The 26574-nt window shown below is 44.1% G+C and overlaps 1 protein-coding gene across 1 annotated transcript in view; it reads right to left on the bottom strand.

Annotated features, from left to right (window-relative positions):
* Positions 1-26574, bottom strand: part of DNAJC1 (DnaJ heat shock protein family (Hsp40) member C1) — a 229066-nt gene that overhangs the window by 31436 nt on the left and 171056 nt on the right. Inside the window, exon 9 of the mRNA XM_058297878.2 lies at positions 15228-15347. Within this exon, the coding sequence (XP_058153861.1) occupies positions 15228-15347 (120 nt within the window). The remainder of the gene's footprint in view (positions 1-15227; positions 15348-26574) is intronic.

Here is a 26574-nt window from a genome sequence, read left to right as displayed (position 1 = left end):
CATCCTTGTTGGATTTATTAGTCTGAGTAGTAGTTTTTTGTGGATTCCTTAGTATTTTCTGTATATAAGATTATGTCACCTGTGCAGAGATTCCAACCAAGGTACTTTTCATTTCTTTACCTGGCCTAATTGCCCTGGCTAGAACCTCCAGTACAATGTTGAATAGAAGTAGGAAGAGTACACATCCTTGTCTTACTCTTGTCCTGATCTTAAGAGGTAAGCATTCAATCATTTAAAATTAACTATGATATTAGCTGTGGGTTTCTTGAAGAAGTCCTTTAACAAGGAGAGTTAAGTTCCTTTCTATTCCTAGCTTGTTGAGTATTTTTATCAGGAAAAGGTGTGGGTTTTGGCAAATGCTTTCTCTGTACCTATTGAGATAATAATGTGGTTTTTGCTTTCTATTCCATCAACAGGATGTATTACATTAATTGACTTTTGGATGTTAAAGCACCTTGCAAGTTAATTAGATAAATTCCACTTGGCCATGCTGCACAATTCTTTTTATATGTTGCTAGATGCAATTTGCTAGTATCCTACTGAGGATTTTTGCATAAATATTTATCCCAGTTTGAGTTCAAACTATGTTTTTAAGTAACTCATTCCTGTGCATGTAAGCCTACTGTTGGTGGGATCTTTTAGTTAGACTCAGTTAGGGGACTTTTTGATTGGACCACCATGGATTGATCACTTCAGTTAAGGGCCTCTGATTAGACTGCAGGACCCAGGATGGAGCGCTGTACAGACGGAGGGGAGGGCAGCTGCTTTTATCCTGCTGTGTGAGAGAGGACATCAGGATGGCCCACAGCCACAGAGAAGCAGAAGAGCCTCGAGAGGGGAGAGAAGGCTGGAGGCTGGAGTCAAAGAGCAGCCCAAAGCTGAAGAGATGAGGCCTGGGGGAGAGAAGAGCCACGTGCCTGACCATCCATGGATAAGGCCAGGGAGGAAGTGAGCCTGGAGGGCAAGGCAGAGACTGGCTGCCACTGTGCCGTGCCCCGGGGCAGGAGTCCAGGATCGCCAGCATCCGACCTGTATTGAGACAGCAGCTCCGCCTTGATGTGGACATTTTTTACTCAAATGAGTTCCCACTATAAGAACAAACCCATTTCTGGTATTTTGCAGAGGCAGCCCTTAGCAAACTAAAACAATATTCATAAGTGATACTGGTCTGTAGTGTTCTTTTTGTGTAATGTCTTTGTGTGATTCTGACATCAGGGTAAAACCAGCTTCAAAGAATGAATTGGGAAGTGTTCTCTCTTTTCTATTTTTTGAAAGGGTTTATAAAGAATTGGTATTAATTCTACTTTAAATTTTTGGTAGAATTAATTGGTAAAGCCACATGTGCTTTGCTTTTGGGTAGTATTTTCATTACTAATCCAATCTCCTAATTTGTTAAAGGTTTGTTCATATTTTCTATTAATTCATGAGTCAGCTTTGGTAATTTGTACTCTTGTAGTTATTTGTTCATTTTACCTAAGTTATCTAATTTATTGATGTACAACTGGTTCATACAGTATTCTATTATAATCCTTTTCCTATCTGTAAGGCCAGGAATAATGGCCCATCTTCCATTTCTGAATCTAATAATTAGATTCTTCTTTTTCTCTTGGTCAATCTAACTAAAGGTTTGTTACTTTTGCTTATCTTTTCAAATAGCCAACTTTTCATTTTGTTGATTTTTTTTGTTTTTCTCACTATTTCATTAATATTAGCTATAATTTTTTATTATTTCCTTCTGCTTGCTTTAGGCTTAGTTTGTTCTTCTTTTTCCAGTATCTTAAGGTGGGAAGTAGTTTTCCCTTTATGCACTGCTTTAGCTAGCTGTATTCCATAAGTTTTGGTATGTTGTATCTTCATTTGCATTGAACTCAAAGTATTTTCTGACTTCTTGGTGATTTTTTGTCTGACTCATTGGTTATTCAGGAGTGTACTAGTTAATTTCCATATATTTGTGCATTTTCCAATTTTTTTCCTATAAGCAAAAGCATTAACAGGTGGCTCTCGATCCCACTGAGCATAAAGCTACCTCTGAGGAGGAAGTGCTGAGTGGAAGCAGAAAGTCCGATGCCCTCCTGGCCGAGGCCTGCTGCCACCTCGACTTTAGAGGAAGAGATGGCCCCTGCCGCAGAACAGGAAAACGCGTGGAGCAGGGGGCAAGGGTGCATCTGGAAGAGAGGAAGTCAAGGAAGGAGGATGGCACAGAGGGGTTAAAAGCCAGAAAGGGGAGAAAAACGACTACTGGCGGCCTGGCAGGAAGCGCAGTGGTTAACAGGCATGCCGGCAGATTCGAAGCTGCTGTCACGGGGCGTCCAGCATTTTCCTTACAAAATCACGGGGGATGCGAGCACTGTGCAGGCTTCGGGTTCTGCTCTTGCTTTTCCTTTTGAGGACCTCGACATAGTGCAGGACAGAGAGGCCACGCCAAGGGGCAGGTGCTGGAGGAAGACTTGCAGGTGTTCCCAGGCCGTGGACTCTTAGATCTTTGAGGGTGAGGGGACTGGACTCACCCGACATCTGGGCGGTAAGAGCATGAAGAGGACGGGAGAGCAGCAATTCCAGATGGTAGTTCAACTGTCTACCGTGTACAGTCAGGTCTGTCATTTAACTTTTGTGCGCCTCCAGATTTCCCATCTACGAGCGTCTCCTGGAAATTCATTCCAGATCTAATCGTGAGCTTCTGATTTAAAGACAGGAATTTCCACCTACCCAGACACCTTCCATCCCTACATAAATATCATTTGAATGCTCAAATACAGAAAAATAAGAAAAAAAATGTATTATGGCTAGAGGAATGTGGAACAAAAGGAAGTTGCAAATAGGACTGAATTAAGGAGAGTGCAGAATGTGGCTCTCGGCTCACAATCCAACGTAAGAAAAGCAGAAGCTCGCCTGGGGGGCGTGAGTCTTCCTAGCAGAACTCTGGAAAGCCTCGAGTCCAAGCAACACGGCTGGATCAGGGCGGGTGGGGGGCGACTCGTGGAGGCGGGTGCCCCAGGCCCCGCATGCCGACCGACCCTGCGACAGGCTGCAGGGCCGAAGCCCTGGTCTTCCTGTGGAGGCACATAAAGACGGGGAGGCAGGAGCAGTGACCACATCAGACCATGCTGCAAAAAGGATATGATGCACGAACACTCTGTGGGCTGCACAGAATGCAAGCAGAGGACACCGCCTGGGTGCCCTCCTCCCCATAAACAGCTCCCGCCTCACCCACAGGGTAACTGACGGCTGCTTCCCAGTCCCCTGCACTAGCATCTGCGGCTGCGACCTGGCGCAGGCCCAGCTGAGCTCAAGAAGCGGAGCACAGAAGCGGGCCGGCTGCGGAACAGGTGGTGGGCAGCAGGCCTCAGCCTGGTGGTGAGGAGATGGCCCTCTAGTTTCTGTGCTCAGAGGCTAAAAAGAAACTGCTTAGTGGGCAATCTTCCTGGTGAGCTCATGGTCAACTGAAATCCAATCCAGCTAAATCAAACCAGAAAAAATATAAACATTGTTTTTCCCTTTTGTCAGGAACGAAACACTGAAAGCAAACCCAAATAATTTCTGAGAAAACCCATTTAAAACTGCCAATTTATCCTCTCTCTGCAGAAAAGACAAAGATGATTTGTTAGGAAGAGATCAATCTGGAAGAAGAGTACCTCTCCGGGACAAGGACCAGAAAATGAGAGCCTCATTTGATAGTACAGGAGACAGCTTTAAAAATATTCTAAATTTTTCTGAAAAAGTTGTGGTGAGGGTGCCAAAGTATAACCCCATAAGTTATTTACTAATGGCAGAGGGAAAAATAACCTTCACAACAGAGATGAGTCAACATTAACCAGGAAGGGAGGGACAATGGGACCAGGTGCTGCCAACTGCAACAGGACGCCTCCCTCACTGACCAGTCAGGACATGCGCCTCAACTCTTGGGAGAAAGGAGATGAGTGAAGGAATCTGCCAATGGTTGGCTCTTAAGCATTTGACAAAGTCTGTAATTAGCTAATTTTTTAACCTGGTGACATCCTAAGTGCAAACAAGAAAAAGGGACCACGGCAGGGGCAGGTATGTGACAATGACTCTGGCCACTAATGACTAAGAAATATCAGGACAGTTAGAAGAACCCACCTGCCCCCTGAGATGGTGCCCTTGTCTGTTTGCTCATTGTTTGCACTTGTTGTCTGCTTATTGTTTGGGTGTTTTTTTTTTTGCTCCTTGTCTCTCTGGGTGTTTTTGCTCCTTGTCTGCTTATGGTCTGTTTTTTCTTTAGGAGGCACTGAGAACCGAACCTGGTGTGGGAGGGAAGCACTCAGCTGCTTGAGCCACATCTGCTCCTTGCTTGTCTGCTTGTAGTCTTGCTCATTGTTTTTCTTTCTGGTTGTCTGCTTGTCATTTTTGCTCATTGTCTGCTCATTGTTTTTTCTGGTTGTCTGGCTGGTTGGTTTTTTTGTTCATTGTCTAATCACTGTCTGCTTGTTTGTTTGTCTTCTTTAGGAGGCACCAGGAAGTGAACCTGGGACCTTCCAAGTGGGAGGCAGGCACCTAACTGCTTGAGCCACATCTGCTCCCAGGAGAATTTTTAATTAACTATCACATCACACGTTTGACAATGCTATGTGTGTAGTATTCTTGCCAAAATTGTTTAACATTAGTCAAGTCAGGAGATTTATGTTCCAGTTTATAGGAAATTAAAGTGATAAAGTAACTGCTTATATAACATCTTGAGGAAACAAATAAATCTGGGAAATGTAACGTTCTGTAAGACATCTGGTCTGGATACTTTATAAGGTTAAATGTCATGAAAAGGGGACTTTGCTATGAATTAAAATAGGAAAGAAGCACGGCATCCAAGTACAAAGTATGAAACTTAACTGGATCTTGGATTAAAAAAATAAAATGGCTGTAAAAGACATTTTGGGAACAACTGGGAAAAATGGAATGTGGACTGAACATTGGATGATTTTATGAAATTGTTCCTTTTCCTAAGTATGCCAATGGCATTGTGATTACATATTATTCTTAGGAAACACAGCTGAAGAATTTAAGGGCACAGTGCACAGATGACTCAGCAAAAATGTAAAGATAGGTAAGCAGTTGAAACTGATGTGGGAAAATGCTAATTGTTGGGTTTAGGTCTAGGGCATAGAGACAGCTATTGATTGTATTACTGTTTCAACTTTTCAATTTCTACATGCTTGAAAGTTTTAAAAATAAAAAGTTGGGAAAATCCTAATTTTAATTTTCAAAAAGATTAAGGAGTATAGAGCTTTTATCAAAATGGAACAATTAAATATCAGGAAAAGTTAATTTTAAACAGAAAATATGATTTTAAACAGAAAATATGATTAACATTAAAAAATGTTATGAAGGCAGCGAACAGCAGATTCACTGTTAGAGAAAACTAAAGCCATAATTTAGGAAATCAGCTCATGCCATTTTTCCAAAATTCAGAGAAAGAATAATGAGCAAAGAGATGATAAATGAAGGAGAGAGCTACATCAATGTATGTGAGTTAAAAGAGTACAAAAATAACAGTATTTACTATCCTGCTGTGCTTCCAGAGCGACAGGTCCCCTGCCAGGTACGACTCATGCATCATCACATCGATGCTCCACGACCACCTTAGAAACAGATCTTCTTAGTCATATTTTATAGGATGAATAAACTGATCAATTATGCAAGATTCAAGAGTTAGTAAGTAGCAGAGCTGAACTAAAAATCAAGAGGTAAGGCTTTAACTAGTTCTCCAAACTTAGAAAGACTTGAAAGTCAGTTTAAGAGATGCAACAGACTGCACGTCAAATGAGTCAGTTAGACGCAGCGTAATAAATTCAATGAATCTCAAGGATAAGGATCCAGGTGGGGGAAAAAAGGTGCCAGCAAAGAGAAAACGAAAGCAGGATGGGAGCATCTCTATCTTCCCCTAAACTAAATACTTAGAAAACATTCATTCTCCCGATCTAAGGGTGATAAGCTCTGAGAACTGAAGTCAGATATACTCATCTATGCTAGTTTTGATATCTTAAGGCAACTAATAGTCAAAGACATACAAAAATTCCTAAATTAAACAATGCACAACATTTTTTGAAAAACACACACAGAAACATGCACACGAAGAATCTAGAAGTTGACTTTAAAAATACATACATAAATAATTTAAAAGAAATAATGATGAGCAAAGTAACTAAAATGTGAAGTTAATGCCTAAGCAAGTAATACATTTATGAAATATAACAAAAAAATTACTGAAAGGCAACATACTAAAATAATTAAATTAAACTATTATTAATCAAACAAAATTGATTAATTAAATGAATCGTTAAAATTTTTTCCTTAGGGGGGCGATAGTGAAAAAAAGTTGAGAAGCATCACTTTTTGATGATAAAAGGTTCAGACCACACCAATTTAAAAAGAGAAAACATCAATTTTTGATTAAAGATGGTTGACTGAAGTTAAGTTTCACCTGCCTTCTTCTTCCCAAATCCCACTGAAATAACAGAAGAGATATAAAATACAAGTAAATCTGCAACAGTGCTGGAAACGAGTCAATGATACAAATATTAGATCAAAATTTCAGAGGGAAGTAGATGTGGCTCAAGCAACTGAACTCCCGCCTACCACATGAGAGGTCCTGGGTTTGGTTCACAGTACCTCCTAGACATGATGAGCAAGACAGTGAGCTGGCATGACAAGCAGGCACAGTGAGTGGATGCAACAAGATGACACACAAGGAGATACAAAGAGGAACGACAATGAGAGACACAACAAAGCAGGGAGTTGAGGTGGCTCAAGTGATTGAGTGCCTCTCTCCCATGTGGGCGGCCCCAGGTTCAGTTCCCTCTGCCTCCTAATGAAAAGATGAGCAGACAGCAAATGGACACAGAGAACAGACAGCAAGTGAAAACAATGGGGGGAGGGCATAGTAAATAAATAAATATTTAAAAATTTTTTCCAGAAAAAAAAAGCAGACTGAACAGACAGTAAAGTACAGTAGAGATGAGGAATCTTCAGCCCATGAAGGTAAAAGAAGGGAAGGCCAAAAAAGTTTGTTTTACTAGCAGACCCTCAGAATGAGCACATGATTAAAGCATTAGATTGCTGGCTTCAGCATTTTCCCTCACACAAGTCTTCTAAAGACATTTCCTTATTCGCCAAATAAAATGGGACTTCTAACATGGGTGATTCCAAAAATGGGTCCAAAGACATGGATGGGGGCTCTCAAAACAGGAAGACAAACTAACCTTAGCATAATAATGCAGAGCTCAGGGAAGCAGATGTGGCTCAGGCAACTGAGCTTCCGCCCACCACAGGGGAGGTCCGGGTTTGGTTCCTAGTGCTTCCTGGAGACGATACGCAAGATGGCGAGCTGATGGCACTGGGCTGGTGCAGTGAGCTGATGTGACAAGGTGACACAGTGGGATGGCGCAACCAAGACAAAGTGAGGAAACATGAGAGATGCGACAAAGCAGGGAGCAGAGGTGGCTCAGGTGACTAGCGCCTCCCTCCAACATGGGAGGTCCCTGGGTTCAGTTCCCAGTGCCACTAAGAAAGAGAAGACTAGCACACAACAAATGGATACAGCAAATGCAAAGACCAGCAAACAACTAATGGATACAGCAAATGCAAATAACGAGGGGGTGGGGAGAAATAAATAAAATAAATCTTAAAAAATAATACATAGCTCATATCAATGACTATTTTAGTTTCCCTGCTGCTAAAACAAACACCATATGATGGGTTAGCTTAAACAATGGGAAATTTATTGGCTCATGATTTGGGGCTGAAGTCCAAAATTTAGAGGTCAGCAAGGTGATGCTTTCTCCCCAAAGACTGTAGCATTCTGAGGCTGGCTGCCAGCGATCCTTGCTCCTGGGTTTTTCTGTCACATGGCAATGCAAATGATGGCATCACCTTCTTTCTCTTCCGGGTCTTGCTGACTTCTAGGCTTCTGGCCGCTCTGCATGGCTTCCTCTCTGTGTCCAATTTCCTCTGCTTGAAAGGACTTCAGCCATATTGGATTAAGACCCACCCGCATTCAGTCTGGGCACACTTTAATAACATCCCCAGAAGCCCTATATACAAATGGGTTCATACCCATAGGACTGGGAGCAGGCACCTGAACATGCCTTTTTCGCAGGACATGATTCAATCCCCAACAATGACATATTAAAATTAATGGCCAAACATTAAAGTATAAAAAAAGAAAATGAAAATGGGGAAAGTGTAAAAATGTTTGCACTACTATAATGTAATATTTCTCTGTAACTGCTAGCCAATGCAATTAGAGAACAAAATAAGATATAAAGAAATTAGTAAAGTATTATTTGCAGAATATATGACTGTCTACCTTAAAATCCCAGGGAACTGACACAAACTCTTATTAGAAATAATTAAAGAGACAATTTACAAAAATAAGTGATATCCCAGTATTAGTCAGTGAAAAGGGGTGCTGACACAAAGTACAAGAAATCTGTTGTTTTTTATGAAGGGTATTTATTTGGGGTAAAAGTTTAAAGTTACAAGGCCCTAAAGAGACCAACTCAAGGTTGATTTTTCACCCAAGTCTGTTGCCATGTGTTGAAGCAAGATGGTGGGTGATCTTTCCTGGTCTCTCTTTTCTTCCTCTTAAGTCTCCGTGGGCCCAGCTTCCTCCATCTCAGCTATAGGCTGGCAAAGGACTCATCTCTCAGGGCTTCTCAGTTGCTCAGGTCTCTTCACAAGGTCACCTGTAAACTATCAGGCAAATGGCTCTTCCATCCCTGGGCTCCAGGATCAAAGCTGAGAAAGTCCTCTCCTCTTCTGTGTCTATGGAGCTCTCCTTCCTGTAACTTCTTCTGTGTGTTTTCTTGAGTGAGTGTCCATCTTTGTAGCCCACCAAGGCAAGGTGACTGAGTTACACCCTACTGATGTAGTGGATTCAAAGACATAATCTTAACATAGTTAATTAAAGACATCTCAGGTGAATCTAATACAATCAAAAGGTATCACGCCCAGAGGAACAGACCTATTTACAAATATCTTTTTGGAAATCATAAATAACCTCAAGCTGCCACATACCCTATTTTACTTAACTGGCAATGACGAAAAACAAAAAATGATGTTTAGTATTTATGAGAGTATGAGGAATTGGCCTCTCATATACCACCAGGGGATTGCGCTGCTATAACCTCTCTGAAGACAATTTTAGAGTCTTCAGATAGGCAAATTCTTGAACCAAGCAGCTCTGCTTCTAGGAATAGAGGCTAAGAAAACTGTCAATTTTCCTTGTCTGCGGTAGTTATGCTCTGTAGCATGAACACTAAATAAACACTAGGTTCCTGTGAGCCTCTGGTCACAACATTGCCATCAACTGGTCAATACATAACTGTTTTGTGTGGGTTTCTGTTTAAAGACAACTTATTTAATAGATATTGCTGGTTAACTAGCATTGCACTCAAAGGCCAATGGCATTATAGCTGATACCTCAATGAAGCTAGTTAATCTCACACACACTTTTCTCCATAAGGTACATACCAGTCTTTCTGGGCTTAGGAACATTAGAGCATATGTGGGCTCTATGCTTGTGAAGCACCAACAAAAAGCACAAAAATGTGGAAAACATGATACTAAATATACTACAAAAAGGACTATTATTTACAGCTTGAGAACCAAAGCAAGGCAGAGTGTCATCTTGTACAGCCTGAGCTGGGAACGTGTGCATCACAGGACTCAAAACTTTCTCCACTCTGTGCATGTCATGAATGGCTGTGAAAGCACCACTTTTGGGATCAGAAATAAATTTTAGCAAGTAGGTGAATTTGCAAATACAGAATCTGTGAATAATGAGAATGAATTACAATTGGGTGTAAGTAGAAAGATGAATGGAAAAAAACAAACAAACCAAGGATGTCCATCTCAGTAAAACAGCAAAAGATGAAGCAATTTAAACATCAGTCAGTAGGATGCTACTTAATTATATCGTGGTAATATGGAATATTATGTAGCTGTCTAGAAAGATGATATGGATTGCATTTACTGTCACAGAAAGATGCTCTTGTTTCTTAGTGAATGAAAAGGGCAGGCTACTCATAGTACAGTTAAAATTATGCATATTCGTATTCCTGTAGGAAGACTAATGTTTAGAATGATATACAACAAAATGTTTATATAGGTCATTTTTATTATAGCTGATTTTAAAAAATTGTATTTTACTGTATTTTGAGGTTATTTTTGCTCTGAACATGGAGAACTTGTATTTTACAATAAAAGTCTGATGATAAAAGTCTCTAGATAAATTTAAACTGTCTTCCATACCCACAGCAATAAAGCGGCATTAGAGCAGGTGAGATCATACCAGATGAGAATTCAAAATATGTGGTTCTTGCCCCAATACCACTAATACCTGTGTCACCTTGAAAAAATAGCTTAGTAGTAGTTTACTCAGCTGTAAAATGGGAAAAATAATGGTCGTTTATCTACCTCACAATGTTGTTGTGGCAATCAAACAAAATAATGTACACTGAAATGATTTGAAGAAATGTAAAATACTATAAAAATAAATGATGGCATAATCGACATTATCATGAAAGCAGTTAAAAAGAAAAACATGGATTTGATCTCTGATTTTTGTGATGTTACATGAACTCAATTCTCATGTAGTGAATATATAATTTATGATCATGTCTGTGATTTTGCTCAATGCTGGGACAGAAATGGTAACATGGAATGCAAATCTATAAATTTCTGGGCCAGAAATCAAAGACTAGAGCAAAATTCTAACCAGGCCAAGGGAGAGACAAAGCAATTAATTATGTCATTTTATCTGATGTATACAAAAGGTCTTACTTCCTCAAAGAACTCTCTGCCTTCTCTCTTTCACACTGGCAAGCAAGTTGCCAGAAATTCTTACACCAACTATTCATATCCTATTCATAAGAACTGGAAGGCACCTACTAACATGGAAGTACTATGTGTTTTCTGTTAACACATTAAATTATTACCTACTAATATCACATTGAAGAGTGGTTGTCAGAATAGCTAAATGACTCATCACGCCAGGAGAATGGAATCAAGGACCCACTCTTTTAAAACATTTGATACTGATCTTTCAAGGCTGCGAGGGAGAAGAGAGGGGAGGGAGAGGCGGCTGAGGTCAGGCTCCCACCTGGAGCGGGGCAGGAGGGCGCCGGCAGGAGGGCGCCGGCAGGTGGTCCGGAGGACAATCCTGCCATCTCGGCCACTTTGCCTGGGGCTGGACTGACCCTAAAAATAAAGCTGCCAAAATAAATACCGCATATTTAATTCACTGATAATCCAGAAAGAGTCTTTTCAATCGAACAATCCATTTCACACATTTTAGAAATAACTGCCATAATATATAAATCCGCACCCCCCATAAGTATCTCCTCTACCCCCTCTAGTTGTAGCTACATAAAACAAAACGGGGGTTTTTCTTGCCTTCCTCACACATGGGGACGCTTGCCCACCGACAGGCCTCTGACCTCATATAGGCTAATTAATACGTCTGTTTAAATCCATCCACCTGTCTTTTGTTTCCCTGCCTACCTGGGCCATTTTCCAGCAGGCAGAAAATCTCCCATCACAACAGAATGCAAGAGATTAGTGACCAGGAGAGAAGCAGAGTCAGCTGACACCCATTCAGGCAATAGAATATTACTTCACAGGCAAGACATCTGAGCACTCCCTGACCTTAATTTAGAAAGGCTGCGGTTCACATTAAGAGTAGTTTTCCATGCCAGTTTTGTTTCCTCTGTTGTTTCTTCAGTTGGAGTGTCCTTTTTGTGGTTACCAAAATTATTTGCTGAAAAGCATACACTGACATTTAAAACATTTAATTCATAATAAAGTAGGCCTTACAGTTTAGGTCTGTTTGATTTAAACTATACTTTGTATTAATTCTTTTAAAAGCCAACAACATTGTTTGTACTTACCCAAGTACAATTCAACCATCTTTGTTAATTATGAGGATTAATGCACTTATAACTCCTTTCCTCACTGAGGAATGAAATGGGTTTTCCACTATAATCTGTCAACCCAAGTAAAGAATGTATAGGCCCCACCCTTGCCACCCTCTCACCCAGTCCCCCAAAGTCGACTGTTTCTCTAAGAAGCACTGAGCCTGCAGCTACACCTCCTGCCAGGAGGCTGAGAGCAGAGGAGCCAAGGCCCTGGGGCTGGGCAGGTGAGCAGGTGCACAGGTGGGCAGGCAGAGGCCCTTACAGCGAAAGGAACCTGGTTTTTGTTTCATACTCAAATACTCGACGAGAACAAATTGAATTAACACCATAACCCAATAAGAAGTGCCAGTGATCTTTTAGGTGTTGTTAACGTTACCTTAACATTTTGCCAGAGGAAGTGTGCTTGGACACAATTCACAATCACCCCGCATTCACTGCAGACCCCCAGCCTCACCCCGCATTCATGGTACCCCAGCCTCACCCCAACTTCACTGCAGACCCCCAGACTCACCCCAACTTCACTGCAGACCCCCAGACTCACCCAGCATTCACTGTAGACCTCAAGCCTTCATCCCACATTCACTGCACACCCCAGCCTCACCCCACATTCACTGCAGACCCCCAGCCTTCACCCCGCATTCACTGCAGACCCCCAGCCTCACCCCGCATTCACTGCAGACCCCCAGCCTTCACCCCGCATTCACTGCAGACCCCCAGCCTTCACCCCGCATTCCCTGCAGACCCCCAGCCTTCACCCCGCATTCACTGCAGACCCCCAGCCTCAACCCGCATTCACTTCAGACCCCCAGCCTTCACCCCGCATTTACTGCAGACCCCCAGCCTTCACCCCGCATTCATTGCAGACCCCCAGCCTCAACCCGCATTCACTGCAGACCCCCAGCCTCAACCTGCATTCACTGCAGACCCCTAGCCTTCACCCCGCATTCACTGCAGACCCCCAGCCTTCACCCAGCATTTACTGCAGACCCCCAGCCTTCATGGCCCTGCAAGCTGGGTGAGTGTCCACGTGCCTGAAAGGGGGTTTGTGCGTAGCTACTGAAATGAAACGTGCAGTCCAGCTTTGAAGAGGATGCTCACAGAATGAAAACAAACGGTGAATCTATATCTACAGCTGATAGAAGAAAACTAATCAAAATTACAATGGCATATATATTTTTGTGCCGTGACAATTTAGGTTTTATCAGTTGTTTGATTTCCATGGTACTTTGAAGATTACAAAAACAGAATTAATACTTGGGGAAAAAAAGAATCTCAAAAAAGTCTTTTATTTTTACCACTTCTATGAGAAAAGGAGAAAAATAAATGGAAACATATGAAGCAAACTCGCAAAAATTGGAAAGATGCTCTCAGCCTGCACCCAGACAGCTCTGGGAAGGAGGCGTTGGCGCCCCGGCCATATGCAGGCCAGCCATCCAAGGTGCTGCGGCGGCACAGCGGTCAGAGCACGTCTGCTCTGAGGATGCTCTCCTCGTAAAAATACCCATAAAAAGTTAGGCAGGTTTAATGACAACGAATTAATTAAAAATATTGCTGTACATGATTTCCTACCTGCTTATAGTCTTATTAACTGTAAGGCTGCACTGAAATATTCTTTAAAAAGTTAAAGGCGGGGGTGGGGGCAGTCTTCATAGGAGACGCTAAATTAGCAAAGTATTCTTTTTCATTATTGGGCTAAAAGTTTGGGGCCCTTAGAAATCAATGTCTTGTAATGTTCTAAAAATTTTAGGAGCAGTTTTGCCAATCACCATATGAACAGTTGCTGTGTGGTCAGCATGTTATATCAGTAACCATGGGCTGTCTTGAATTTGGTCAGGTATTTACCATAAGCCATATTTATAAAATAAAACACACATCCCAATTATATTCTTAGTAGAAGAAAAAGCATCCATAGACAAAAAGAAAACAAACCAACAAAAAATAAAAAATAAAATAAATGAAACAAAAAAACTAAAAAAAAAAAAAAAAAAAAAAAGAAAGGAAAAATATATCGGTAGAGTTCTCTAGTTACCCAAGGTAACTAGTTTCTCTTCATGAAACAGGAAAAAAAAAATTGTTACATGATACAATAGTTGTTTTCCCACATGATCAGATTTTACCTTTGAAGCCAAAATAATGCAAAACATCTTGTAAGATTCAGAGTTTTGTTTTTTTTCCCTAAGGCGCTGGGGCCTGGAGATTGAAACCAGGACCACACATGGGAAGCAGGAGCTCAAACACTGAGCCTCATCGGTTCCCCCAAGTTGTTGTTTGTTTTATTTTTAGGAGGTACTGAGGATTGAACCCAGAACCTCTCATGTGGGAAGCAGGTGCTCAACTGCTTGAGCCACACCTGCTCCCCAAAAGTGGTTTTAAAAAAGACCCACATGGTAGTAAAAACTTATGTCACAAGCTGCTTTCTTGTAGCTGTGTTAATTAATCATTTTGCAGGATTTTTATTGTTCCTTATCAGAAAGGCCAGAAGACATAGGAAAAGAACCGTAAGGGACAACTGAATCTTGGCTTTCAGTAATCCTTAAACATCTTCAAATCTCTAGGATTTATTAAAGTAAATTTAATAAAGAATATTTGTGCTTCTTTACTAAATATAACTTACTAAGCATGTTGATGAAAAAAAGATCTATGTTGATCTCAATTAAACAGTAACTGGATATTTAGTGTAGGTGAGGCACTGTGCCAGGGGATTTTGGTAAGATTCTTCTGCCCTAAATTTCCTGAATGAACACATGCAGAGTATTAAGGCAAAACTTTCCAGGCAAACATCCCGTCCTTCAAATGTTAGGTATGGTCACTCATCATTACCTATTTTGTTTCTCCTAGTTGAACAGCTTTTCAAAATGGATGGTAGGTATCAACCTTGAAATAAAAATGCAAACCTTCTACCTGCATTATACGAATATTGCTCACTGAAGCCACGCACACTACCTAAGTACCAAGAGCCGCCTGTACTTCAGTGTGAAGTTTAACCTGCATTAGCTCCAACTCCGAGTAGCTGAGAACACCCCTGTCCACAGTGACAAGGGCCAGGACCAGCACAAAAACTGGCCCTTAGGTGACAGGAGCCTAAGTGCCTAGGCACCAGAAGCCCCCCATGCTGTAAGTGTGGACGGGGCCTGGCCGACACCTGCTTCTTGCTTGTCTCCCTCGTGGCTCAGTTCCAGGTCTATAAGGATCGCAGCCCTTCTCCAAAGGTGAGGGGGGACCCCTCTCAGCTCGCCCTCCCCAGACGCTGCTTGTCCCAGGCTGCTCCTCCCCACAGCACGCGAAGCGCAGGGAACTCACGTCTGCCACGGACCGGCCCAACTCGTGGGCAATCTTCTCCCAGCGACCTGGGGCCCCTCCTGGGAACTTGAGCATGCTCCTGGTCAGCTGACCGAGGTCCTCTTCTGTCCACTCAGGGGCCTGCAACACGTTAGAAAGAGGCAATGAGGAGAACAGTGGCTAAGGCACCTCAGGAGCCTGTAAACAGATCACTGGAGGATCAAACTATCAACTAGTTCGCATAAAGACAGTGTCCCACGTAACACTAGAATGCAAAGCTCCAGCCGCTTTTAAATTCTTCCCAGGTATACCAGGTAAGGAGAAGAATTGCCAGAGCAGGTCTCGGAAGACCCTTTAAAAGGAGACAGGCCAGCTTTGCAAATCTGAGGGCCTATTCTCAAGGCCCCTGGAGGCACTGCGTGTTACCCCCTGCTGCACGCGTGCCTCACCCTGTAACGCTGACATCAAACGTCCAGAGGTTTCAAGAAAAGCTATACTTCTAAGGGAGCAAAAAAACTTTACAAGTATGAACTATAATGGGAACAAGTAAATGTACTGATGTAGAATAATAAAGACGAAGATATGGTCTTGTTCACTCTATGTAATCCATTTTATATTATTTTATTTTCTTATTTTTCTCAGTTTGTAATCCATTTTAAAAACCACGTGTTTTCACAGAGTTTAACTTGGTGGTAGTAGCTGACAGCCAAAAGCTACCATCTTTTATAACACTCAGGAATAGAGATATAACTGGGAACTGCTGTGACCAAGACGTCTACCACCAAGTCCGTGCAAAGCAACATTTCATTTTTGAGAAGGTAAATCGCTTCTGAAAGTTGACCAAATTAAACTGAATAATAAAATACCCTGAAGATGACAAAACCTCAAAAGCAAAAATCTGACCCCGAACACTGCATTTCACTTGGCCCTTCCAGGGCAGCAGCTGCCGGAGGCTGAGCAACTCTCGTTGGCAGGGAGGGGCGGTCAGTGTGGGGAGCCCGGGCCCAGCCCCTCCCAGGGCCACCTCGACAACTGCAGGCCCCGGTAGCCCGCGGCACTAAGCCCCAGGCGAGGTGGGTGGCCCAGGGGGCGCTGGCAGAGCTCCGCGCGCATCCCGGCCTTCCAGCACCCACAACGGCCCCCCACTGGCCTCCCCTCACGCCTCCCAGCCCTGCCCTGCTCCTCAGGGTCTCAGCTCTAGGGTGCAGCGTGCTCTTCCCGCCCTCCCAAACGCTGCAGCCTCACCCTGAAGTGCGCCCCTGCCCCAGGCTCTCCGAAATGCTCTCATTTGCATTCATTTGCAAAGCAAACTACTTTCACCCACTTTGTTCTGCTATCAAGAATGTTCCCTGAAGCAGATAAATTGGCATAAATACAACCTGCCACTTAGGAGTCGGTGACTGATGGTCGGGAGCAGGGAGGGCACCGGCAGCCACCCAGTTCAGGGCCACAAAAAGCTGACAGCCCAGCACACTCGGGCGTGGCGCCTGCCTGGTTCGCGCATCAATGCGCCATGAACAGGCAGCCTACGCTGGGTTTGGCCGCAGTTTCTTTGATTATTTAATGAATATAAGAAATCTAATTCTTCACGTCAAATGATTTGAAAATTTACAGAGGTCTCTCCTCTTTTCCCTTCTTTCTGTATTTCTGTTTTTTACGGGGAAAAGTTATTTTTTCTTATCCGGATATTGTTTAGAGGCATAATCAAAAGTCTAGTAAAAGCAACATAATTTGATTCTCAAGGAAATCATTTTTATTGCTGAAAAGCTGACCTTGAAAAAATATATCAATTGGTTGCAGAAATGCAAACAATTAAGTTTGAAATAGAATTTAAATACACGGTTGCAATATAAAAATCATACCGTGAATGGCATGAAGTTGAAAATGAATAAACACTGATACAGTATTCAAACAATATCGATACAATTTCACACAAATAAATCATCTTATTTCTGCATTAATTAAAATCAATTATAACAAATATTTTTGGGGCAACCAGCATTATCTAAACGTCAAAAATATAAAACATTTTCTCACATAGTGAACTAATTCTTGAAAGTAATCTCTCTTTTTAATAGACTGGCTTTCCAAATATGCTGAATATAGGATTAAAGGGCATTAAAAACCAATCTGGCTTTAACGCATTACTCATTATACTAGTCTAAAAGTACAGTATCACCTTTTTCTTATAAAGAAAAAAATTTGAATCAAATGTTTGAGTGACATTCTGAAAAACCACCTACTGCTATGTTGTTGGCTCTTTGTGGTTTCAGAGTTATCTCATGGTCACGATTTTATTCCTAATACTTAAAAAACAACCTAGACAGATACCACCCAGAGCCATCATCTGAAACCTCTGGGGCACCCGGTTAGCGCTCCACTGTGTGCGCATCGGAGGGCAGCTGGGGGTCCTGGGGGCAGCAGGAGGGTGGTCCCGGGGCAAAGCCCTGTGAGCGCACCAGCCTGCCTGGCACAGAGGCCCCGCGTGTGATGCGTGGAAACCCCGGGCCACACCTTCCCCTTCACGTGGCATGGCACCGCCGCTGGGCCTCCACGAGCATTCCAGCTTTGCATCCGGAAAGTCCTGCTCCGGGAGCAAATCCCCACACTGGATACCAAATAAAGAGTGGGCAGCTTCCAAAGCACTCAAAATTTGTATGTAATAACAAAAACACATCTACTAAAATAGGAACTGACTCAAAATTTGAACTTATCTTCCCAAATAATGTCCCTTTGGGTTGGATTTTTGTTATAATAGCAGCTATTTTCAAAGATTTGGGACTTTTAAAAATCCTTCACATTCTTGGTGGTGGGATGGAGATGGCGGGGAGGGGTACACTCTAAGTAGTGAGCCCGCACTTTCCCCCTCATGTTAGCCCATAAAAGGTTAAGAAGTTATCGTGCAATTTTATTTGGTATTGAAAAGTTCAGGCCAAGTTAGAAGCAAATTTTAAAGTACTTTCCTTCTTTAATGCAGGGGTTCTTAACAAGGGGTCCATGAGCATGAACTGAAATTCAAAAACACATTATTCTTGTGGGGACATGTTGATGTAGGTGTGATATATTTATTAATACACAGTGTGGCCTTAGTAAGGGGTCTGTGGTTTTCACCTGACTGGCAAAGGAGTCCATGGGACAAAAAGGTTAAGAACCCCTGCTCTAATGTCAAAAGGTATTTCTATCTCACAAAAGAAATAACCCTGAAACTCTCAAATGAAAAATATTCCTATTGAAAAACATTATATAATTACAGAAGTTACAGTTTTGGATTTAACTATTTTTAATATGTCCAGCTTAACTCAAAGTCCTCAGAAATCTTACCCAGGAAAGTTCTATCTTCACTGAGCATCGCGATTACATGAAATGCCAGATGTCCATCAAGTAACCTGGAGCTGCGCCCGGAACGGAACCACCTGCTGCCTCTAATTCCATACAGACTCCGACCTGAGGCTGTACCCGGGCAGCTCCCCTCATCCGGACACCCGGCCGCCCTGGACCTGGCCCCTGCGGCTGCTGCCTGCCTGCGAGGCGCGTGCTCGGCCACAGCTGCGGCCCAGGCCTGAGCAGGGAAGTGCTACCACCTGCTCCTTCACCGCAGCAGCGCGACGGATGCTGGAGACAGTGACGGATGCTGGAGACAGTGACGACAGTGTGAGCCCCTCCTTACCCCCTTTTTGGGGACAACAGTAAATGGATCCCCTTGAGAAATGGGCACAAAAAGGTATGAGCCATTCCTTTAAAAAGTGTTTTACATCATTCCATGCTGTGGTGACTCGTTACACAGCAAAAGCCAATCCAGGCAGACACTCAGACACATGGAGAGCAAGGCCACCAGGGGGACTGGAGCCGGGAAGGGCAGGCGGGAGAGGGGCCTGAGATTAGGGTGGGCGGCTCTGGTGTAAGCCACTTCGGGCCTGTGCAGGCTGCTGTAGGCCAGAGGCCAGGTGGTTGTGCTCTGCTTTGATAGTTGAGGAGGAGGGGGAAGGGGGAGGGAAGGGCAGGGGGGAGTAAGGGCAGGGGGGCAGGCAGGTGCTGGCAGCTGCTGGTCGCCAGCACCGGGACGGGGCGAGTCTGGAGACCCGAAAGCTGGCGAGGGCCCGGCGGCCCACCATAGCGCATCCAGGACCACGGCTGGGGCGAGCACTCCTTTCTAAGTTTGGGGTGACTGCACTGGGCCACAGGCAGGCAGCCTGGGTCGCCTGGGAAGAGAGGACTCCCTGCCGTGGGGACACTGCACGCCTCCATGTGGCTGTGACTGGTGTCCCTCCCCAGCGGGGCGTCCCCACTGTGCCCTGTCCTCAAGTCTCCAGGACGGCACCCCGCGGCACCAGTCCCAGTGTTGCTTGCTCTAGCCAGCGGGCACCCAGGCCCTCAGGGCAGGGTGTCGGGTGGTCTTGAAGTGCTGTGTGCCGAGGCCGGTGGAGGGCAGCTCCAGGTCCGCATCACGGAAGCCTTAGCCTGGCGTTCGTCAAGCTCCTTTTCACCAAAGCTTTTGGCCCATTTTCACTCCTTTCCTTAGGACACTGATAAATAACTTCCCGGGCAGGTGGGGGGCCTGCCTGGAGGGGTGTCTGCTCACACGGGCTCTGCCCGTCCCGGCACTGCGGGGCTGGCTGCTCCTGCTCCTCCCGCTCGGCTCCTTCCCCCGCACGCACTCAACCAGGTGGACGATGCGAAGGCCCGGGGGCCACTACGTGTCCACTGCTGTACCCCTTTGAAGCGTCCACAGACATTCCCACTCGGTATCGGGGTTCTTCGGCTTGCTCTGTGCTGGGGTTTATAATCCTTTCGGGAAGATTTGGGAAGGAGAAATGACAAATAAGCGTGATCGCGGGGCTATACTCACCCAGAAGAATATGCTTTTGGCAAGTCTAATTTCTTTAAAACTGCAATACACACGTTACATTCCTCAAATCCCGACCTAGCTAGTGTGTACTTGAGTCTTCTACTCAGGAAATTCAGTGCTGTCCTCAAGAATGGACCAGTCCCTCGATGCCTGCGGCCCCTCAGGCCTCCCCGCTCCCCTCGGACCCATTCTGGGGCTGACGGCAGCCCCAGGCTCTCCTCTGCACCCCTCGAAGAGCCAAAGCACGCCCGCCCCACGGCACTGTGAGCGCCCCAGCCTGTCTCCCGGCCCTGCTTTCTCTGGGACTCGCTTGGGAGGCGTGTCCTGCTCTCCCCAGAAAGGCCCCATTGTGTGAGCAAGGAACCTTTCCGTGGCCTTGAGGCCTGTGGGCACCTGCAGTCTGGACCACCAAGCTAAATCCAGGCGGGGGCCACCGCAGCGCTGTGGGCAGGTGTGTGGCCCGCAGGGGTCTCTGCGCTCGCTCTGCTCCTGCCGGCTTGGCCGCTTTGGGCGGACGTGCGCCTCCTGGAGTCTCGGGGTACCGGGAACCGACCTAAGCTGGAAGTTTGGGGGGGCTGGCCCCCCCCAGAGCGCGTCTGTGGGTGAACTGTGGGTCTCAATTCTGGCCTGATGCCTGCCGAGACCAGGCTCGGGGGAAGCCTCGCCTGCTGGGGCACACTGGGGCCGTGAAGGCCAAAGGATGGCGACGCCTGCCCACTGCGCAAGCCCTGCACGATGCCTCGGGGAAGGGACCACCCGCCACACCCCTGCGCACAGCCCGGGCCAGAGCACTGGAGGCCCTCCTGACAACCAGCTCGAGGCGCACGAGCATGAGCAGGGCACAGGACCCACCCCAAGCACCTGCAGAACCAAGAGGCCAAATCAAAAAACAGAAAAGAGCGGCTGGATGCAGGGGAGGAAATAGAGAAAAGACGCAACTCCAACAGAAGCCCTAGCCTGACCCAACCAAACCTGACAGAAACTGTTTCGACCCCCTCAGCGCCCACTGCTTCTTCTCGGGTCCTCTGGATTCTGAAGGGAAACACGTATCTTTTTAAAAATTGTACTTTCGGGGAGTGAGGGAAGCCAAGAGGGCGCAGAGTGAGGCGCTCCTGGACTCGGCCCATCAGGGCAGCTAGGATCACCCAGGGCTACCTGAGCGCCTGCTGGGGGCCCCAGGAGCCCAGAGGAGCTTCCTGCCGCATCCCTGACCGTGAAGTGAGGAAGGAGAGACGCCCACCTGCAGAGAGGGCCCGGAGCAGAGCGCTCCATGCCGCCGACATCGGTGCCTGTGGTGCAGCCCCTCGAGCTATTTCGTGCTGGTGTTGGAAGCTCCGCTTCCCAAAAAGCGGGAGGAAGCCACGGTGTGGCACCGACCTCAGCTACCGATCAGGAAATCTGGTGGGCTAAAGTGCAATCCTAGGAGCAGCTACACCTTGAGCCTGTCCAGGCCAGGAGGCTGGTGGCCGCCATGTTGACTCCGTCCCCGGCAGGAGGGGGCCTGGCTGACTGAAATCCAGGGACGTTAGGGACGGGCTTCTTTCCACCAAGGTGGGACTGCAGCCCTGGCCGAGGCTCCAGCCCCACTCCAGAGAGAGGAAGCTGGGGGCCTGCACCAGGCTCTCCAGGCAGCTCCAGGTGCTCTCTGCTGGCACAGACTCAATAGTTGGTCAGCTGGGGCTGCATCCCCCCACCCCAATAGCACAGGAGGGCGCTGCGTATCCTTGGCCTCTCCAGGCCACGGCAGGCATTTGCAGCCCACACGGGCTGGTGTGCTGAGTGCCTTTGAGTCCATCTGTCCCTCTGCCTCGTAGGATAGGTGGGGGCTGGTGTTCCCTTGGCCTCTCGGGGCAACTGCAGGCACTTTGGCCTGCACAAGCCCGACCTTTGAGCACCTGTAGCTCCACCCCCATCGCTGACAGGACAAGAGACAGACTGTTGTTTGCCCAGCCTCTCTGGGCAACTGCAGGTGCTTCCGGCCCACACAGCCTGGACTGGATCTCAGCCCCCAGTAGAACAGGAGGGGCCTGGTGTCTCCACAGCCTCTCCAGACAATGGTGGGTACTTTTGGCCTACTGGGACTGAACTGTTGGGTACCTGTGGCTCCAACTCCATGCCCTCATAGGATATGAGGGGGCTGTTTCCTTAGCCTCTCTTGGCAATAGCAGGTATTCTCAGCCTAAAGGGACTGAACAGTTGGGCAGCTGTAGAACCACCCACCACCCAATAGGACAGGAGGGGGCTGGTGTTTCCTCAGCCTCTCCGGGCAACAGTGGGTACTTGGCTTACAGAGAATTAACTGTTGGGTGTTGGTGGTTCAGTCTCTACCCCCTAAAGGGCAGAAGGGACGGTACTCCCTCATCCTCTAAGGGCAACTGCAGGAGTGTTTGGCCCACATGGATTACACTGTTGGGCACTCGAGACGGTCCATTCCCACACCCAGCAGGGAGGAGGTCGGGTGCTACGTCAGTTTACCTGTGCAACCGTGGTCATTTTGGACCCACATGGCCTAGAATGCTGCCCACAACTATAGCTCCATCCCTGCCCAAGGTAGGGGAGGAAGGGGTGTAAAGCTTCATCAGTCTCTCTGGGCAACTACTGACAGTCTTGTCCTGTCCAATGTGGATAATTACACATGGCTGCAGCTCTGTCCCTACCCCTGACAGAGGAGGAAGACAGGAGAAGCTTCATCAACTCCTGGGGCTACATGGGCAGCTTCAGTCTCCACAGCTGACAGCACCAGCTACATCCTCAGCTCTCATTACACAACCAGCAAGGGAGAAAAGACAAGAAAGCCATAACTGAAGGGAGAAACTGCACCCAGAATAAATACATGTAGCAAGCCAGATGTGAAAAAACCAACAAAAATTACAATCTAAACCAAAAAACAGGAAGATATGGCTCAGTTAAAGGAACAACATAAGCCTGTAGATGACATAAAGGAGTTGAGACAACTAATCACAGATGATCAAACAAATCTCCTCAATAAATTCAATGAGATGGCTAAAGAGATTAAGGATATTAAGAAGATACTGGGAAGCAAAAAGAAGAATTTGAAAGCATACATACAAAAATAGCAGACCTTATGGGAATGAAAGGTGCAATAAATAAAATTTAAAATACACTGGAGACATAACAGCAGATTTGAGGAAGCAGAAGAAAGGACCGGTGAGCTCGAAGACATGGCCTCTGAAAGCAAACACACAAAAGAACAGATGGAAAAAAGAATGGAAAAAACTGAACAGGGTCTCAGGGAACTAAATGACACCAAGAGACATGCAGATGTGTCATGGGTGTCCCAGAAGGGGAAGAGGCGGAGAAAGGGGCAGAAGGAATATTGGAAGAAATAATGGTGGAAAATTTCCCAACACTACTGAAGGACATAGATATTGGTGTTCAAAAAGCACAACATACTCCCATCCAAATAAAGCCGAATAGACCAATTCTGAGACACACACTAATCAGAATGTCAAATGCCAAAGATAAAGACAGAATTCTGAAAGCAGCAAGAGAAAAGCAATGCATAACATATAAGGGATACCCAATAAGATTAAGTGCCAATATCTCGTCAGAAAACATGGAAGCAATAAGCAGTGGTATGACATATTTAAGATACTGCAAGAGAAAAACTGCCAGTCAAGAATTTCATATCTGGCAAGATTATTTTTCAAAAATCAGGGTGAGATTACAATATTCACAGATAAACAGAAACTGAGAGTTTATAACAAAAAGCCTGGCTTTGCAGAAAATATTAAAGCGAATGTTATAGCCTGAAAAGAAAGGACATGAGAAAGAGGCTTGGAAGAGAGTCCAGAAATGACAACTGTATCAGCAACAGTAAGTAAAAGTGTCAAAAGTGGTGAAAATAAAATGAGAGATAAAACACAAAGATCAAAATGGATGAAATAAGAACTGCCTTTACAGTAGTAACATTGCATGTTAATGGATTAAACGCCCCAATCAAAAGACAGAGACTGGTGGAATGGATAAGAAAATAAGAGCCATCTATATGCTATCTGCAAGAGATACACCTTAAACCCAAGGATACCAATAGACTGAAAGTGAAAGGTTGGAAAAAGCTATTCCATGCATGCAGTAACAAAAAAAAAAAAAAGATGGGGTAGCTATACTTACATTAGATGATATACACTTTAAAAGCAAAACTGTTATTAGAGACAAGGAAAGACATTACATATTAATAAAAGAGATGATTCACCAGGAAGAAATAAAAATCATAAATGTATATGCACCTAACCAGGATGCTCCAAGATACATGAGGAAAACACTGGCAAAACTGAAGGGAGAAACTGATGTCTCTACAATAATAGCTGGAGACTTCAATGTACCACTCTCAGCATTGGATAGAACATCTGGGCAAAGGATCAATAAGGAAACAGAGAGCTTAAATAATATAATAAATGGACTATACCTAATAGACATATATAGAACACTGCAACCCAAAACAGCAGGATATATATTCTTTTCAAGTGCTCACAGATCTTTCTTCAGGATAGACCATATAAAGGGTCACAAAGCAGATCTCAATAAATTCAACAAAACCAAAATTATACAAAGCATTTTCTCTGATGATAATGGAATAAAGTTGGAAACCAACAAGTGGCAGAAAAAGGAAAATTCGCATGGAGATTAAACAACACATTCTTAAATAATCAGTGGGTCAAAGAAGAAATTTCAAGGGAAATCAATAAATATCTTGAGACAAATGACAATGAGAACACAACATATCAGAACCTATAGGATGCAGCAAAGGCAATATTGAGAGGAAAATTTATAGCCCTCAATGCTTACATTAAAAAAGAAGACAGAGTTAAAATCAATAACCTAACTACATAGATGGAGAAACTAGAAAAAGAACAGCAAACTAATCCCAAATAAAGTAGAACGAATGAGATAACAACAATCAGAACAGAAACCAATGAAACTGAGAACAGAAAAACAATAGAGAGAATTAAGAAAACCAAAAGTTGGTTCTTTGAGAAGATTAACAAAATCAACAACCCCTTAGCTAGACTAAGAAAAAAAGGGAGAAGATACAAATAAATTAAATAAAAAATGAAAATGGGAACATTACTACTAACCCCAGAGAAATAAGAGAGATCATAAGAAGATATTGTGAACAATTTATACCAAAAACCTAAACAATGTAGATGGAATGGAAAAATTCCTAAAAACATAGAAACAATCTACACTGACCCTAGAAGAAATAGATGACCTCAACAAACCAATCACAAGTAAGGAGATTGAAACAGTCATCAAACAACTCCCCAAAATGAAAAGCCCAGGACCAGATGGTTTCACAGTGAGTTCTATCAAGAATTCAAAGATTTACAGGCATCAAACAGCTCCCCAAAATGAAAAGTCCAGGACCACACATTTTTACAGGTGAGTTCTACCAAGCATTCAAAGAAGATTTAATACCAATCTCACTCAAGATCTTCCAAAAAACTGAACAAGAAGGAATGCTATCAAACTTATTTTATGAAGCCAGTATCACCCTAATATCAAAGCCAGATAAAGATATTATGAAAAAAGAAAATTAAAGACCCATTTCTCTAATGAATATAGATGCAAAGACCCTCAATAAAATACTTACTAATTGAATCTAACAACACATTAAAAGAATTATTCATCAAGATCAAGTGGGTTTTATTCCAGGCATACAAGGGTGGTTCAACACGAAAGAAAATCAATCAGCATAATACACCACATTACTAAATCAAAGAGGAAAAATCACATGACATTATCGACTGATGCAGGAAAGGCGTTTGACAAAATTCAACATCCTTTCTTGATAAAAGATAGGAATTGAAGGAAATTTTCTCAACATGACAAAGGTCATATATGAAAATTCCACAGCTGACACTGTACTCAGTGGTGAAAAACTGAAAGCTTTCCTGCTGAGATCAGGGACAAGGATGCCCACTGTCACACTGTTGTTCAATATAGTGTTAGAGATTCTAGCTAGAGCAATTAGGCAAGAAAAAGAAATAAAAGGCATCTGAATTGGAAAAGAATAAGTAAAACTTTCACTATTTGCAGATATGATCCTTTATCTAGAAAGTCCCAAAAAATCTACAATAAAGCTGCTAGAGCTAATAAACAATTTCAGTAGAGTGTCAGGATATAAGATCAATATGCAAAAATCTTTGATGTTTCTATACAATTGTAATGCATAATCTGAGGAGGAAGTCAGGAAAAAAATTCCATTTGTAATAGCAATTAAAAGAATCACATATTTAGGAATAAACTTAACCAAGGATGTAAGCACTTTTATTCATTGGTAAATAATGCATTGCTAAAAGAAATTTAATCAAATGTTGGAAGAACATTTGATGCTTATGGATTGGAAGACCAAATATCATTAACATGTCAATTCTACCCAAACTGACATATAAAGATTCAATGCAATCCTAATAAAAATTCCACTAGCATTTTTCAAACTAATTGAAAACACATCATCAAATTTATCTGGAAGGGTAACAGGCCCTGAATAGCCAGAAA

This window comes from Dasypus novemcinctus, chromosome 5 (genome assembly GCF_030445035.2).
Source record: "Dasypus novemcinctus isolate mDasNov1 chromosome 5, mDasNov1.1.hap2, whole genome shotgun sequence".
Taxonomy (NCBI): domain Eukaryota; kingdom Metazoa; phylum Chordata; class Mammalia; order Cingulata; family Dasypodidae; genus Dasypus; species Dasypus novemcinctus.
This window is presented reverse-complemented; position numbering and strand designations above follow the sequence as displayed.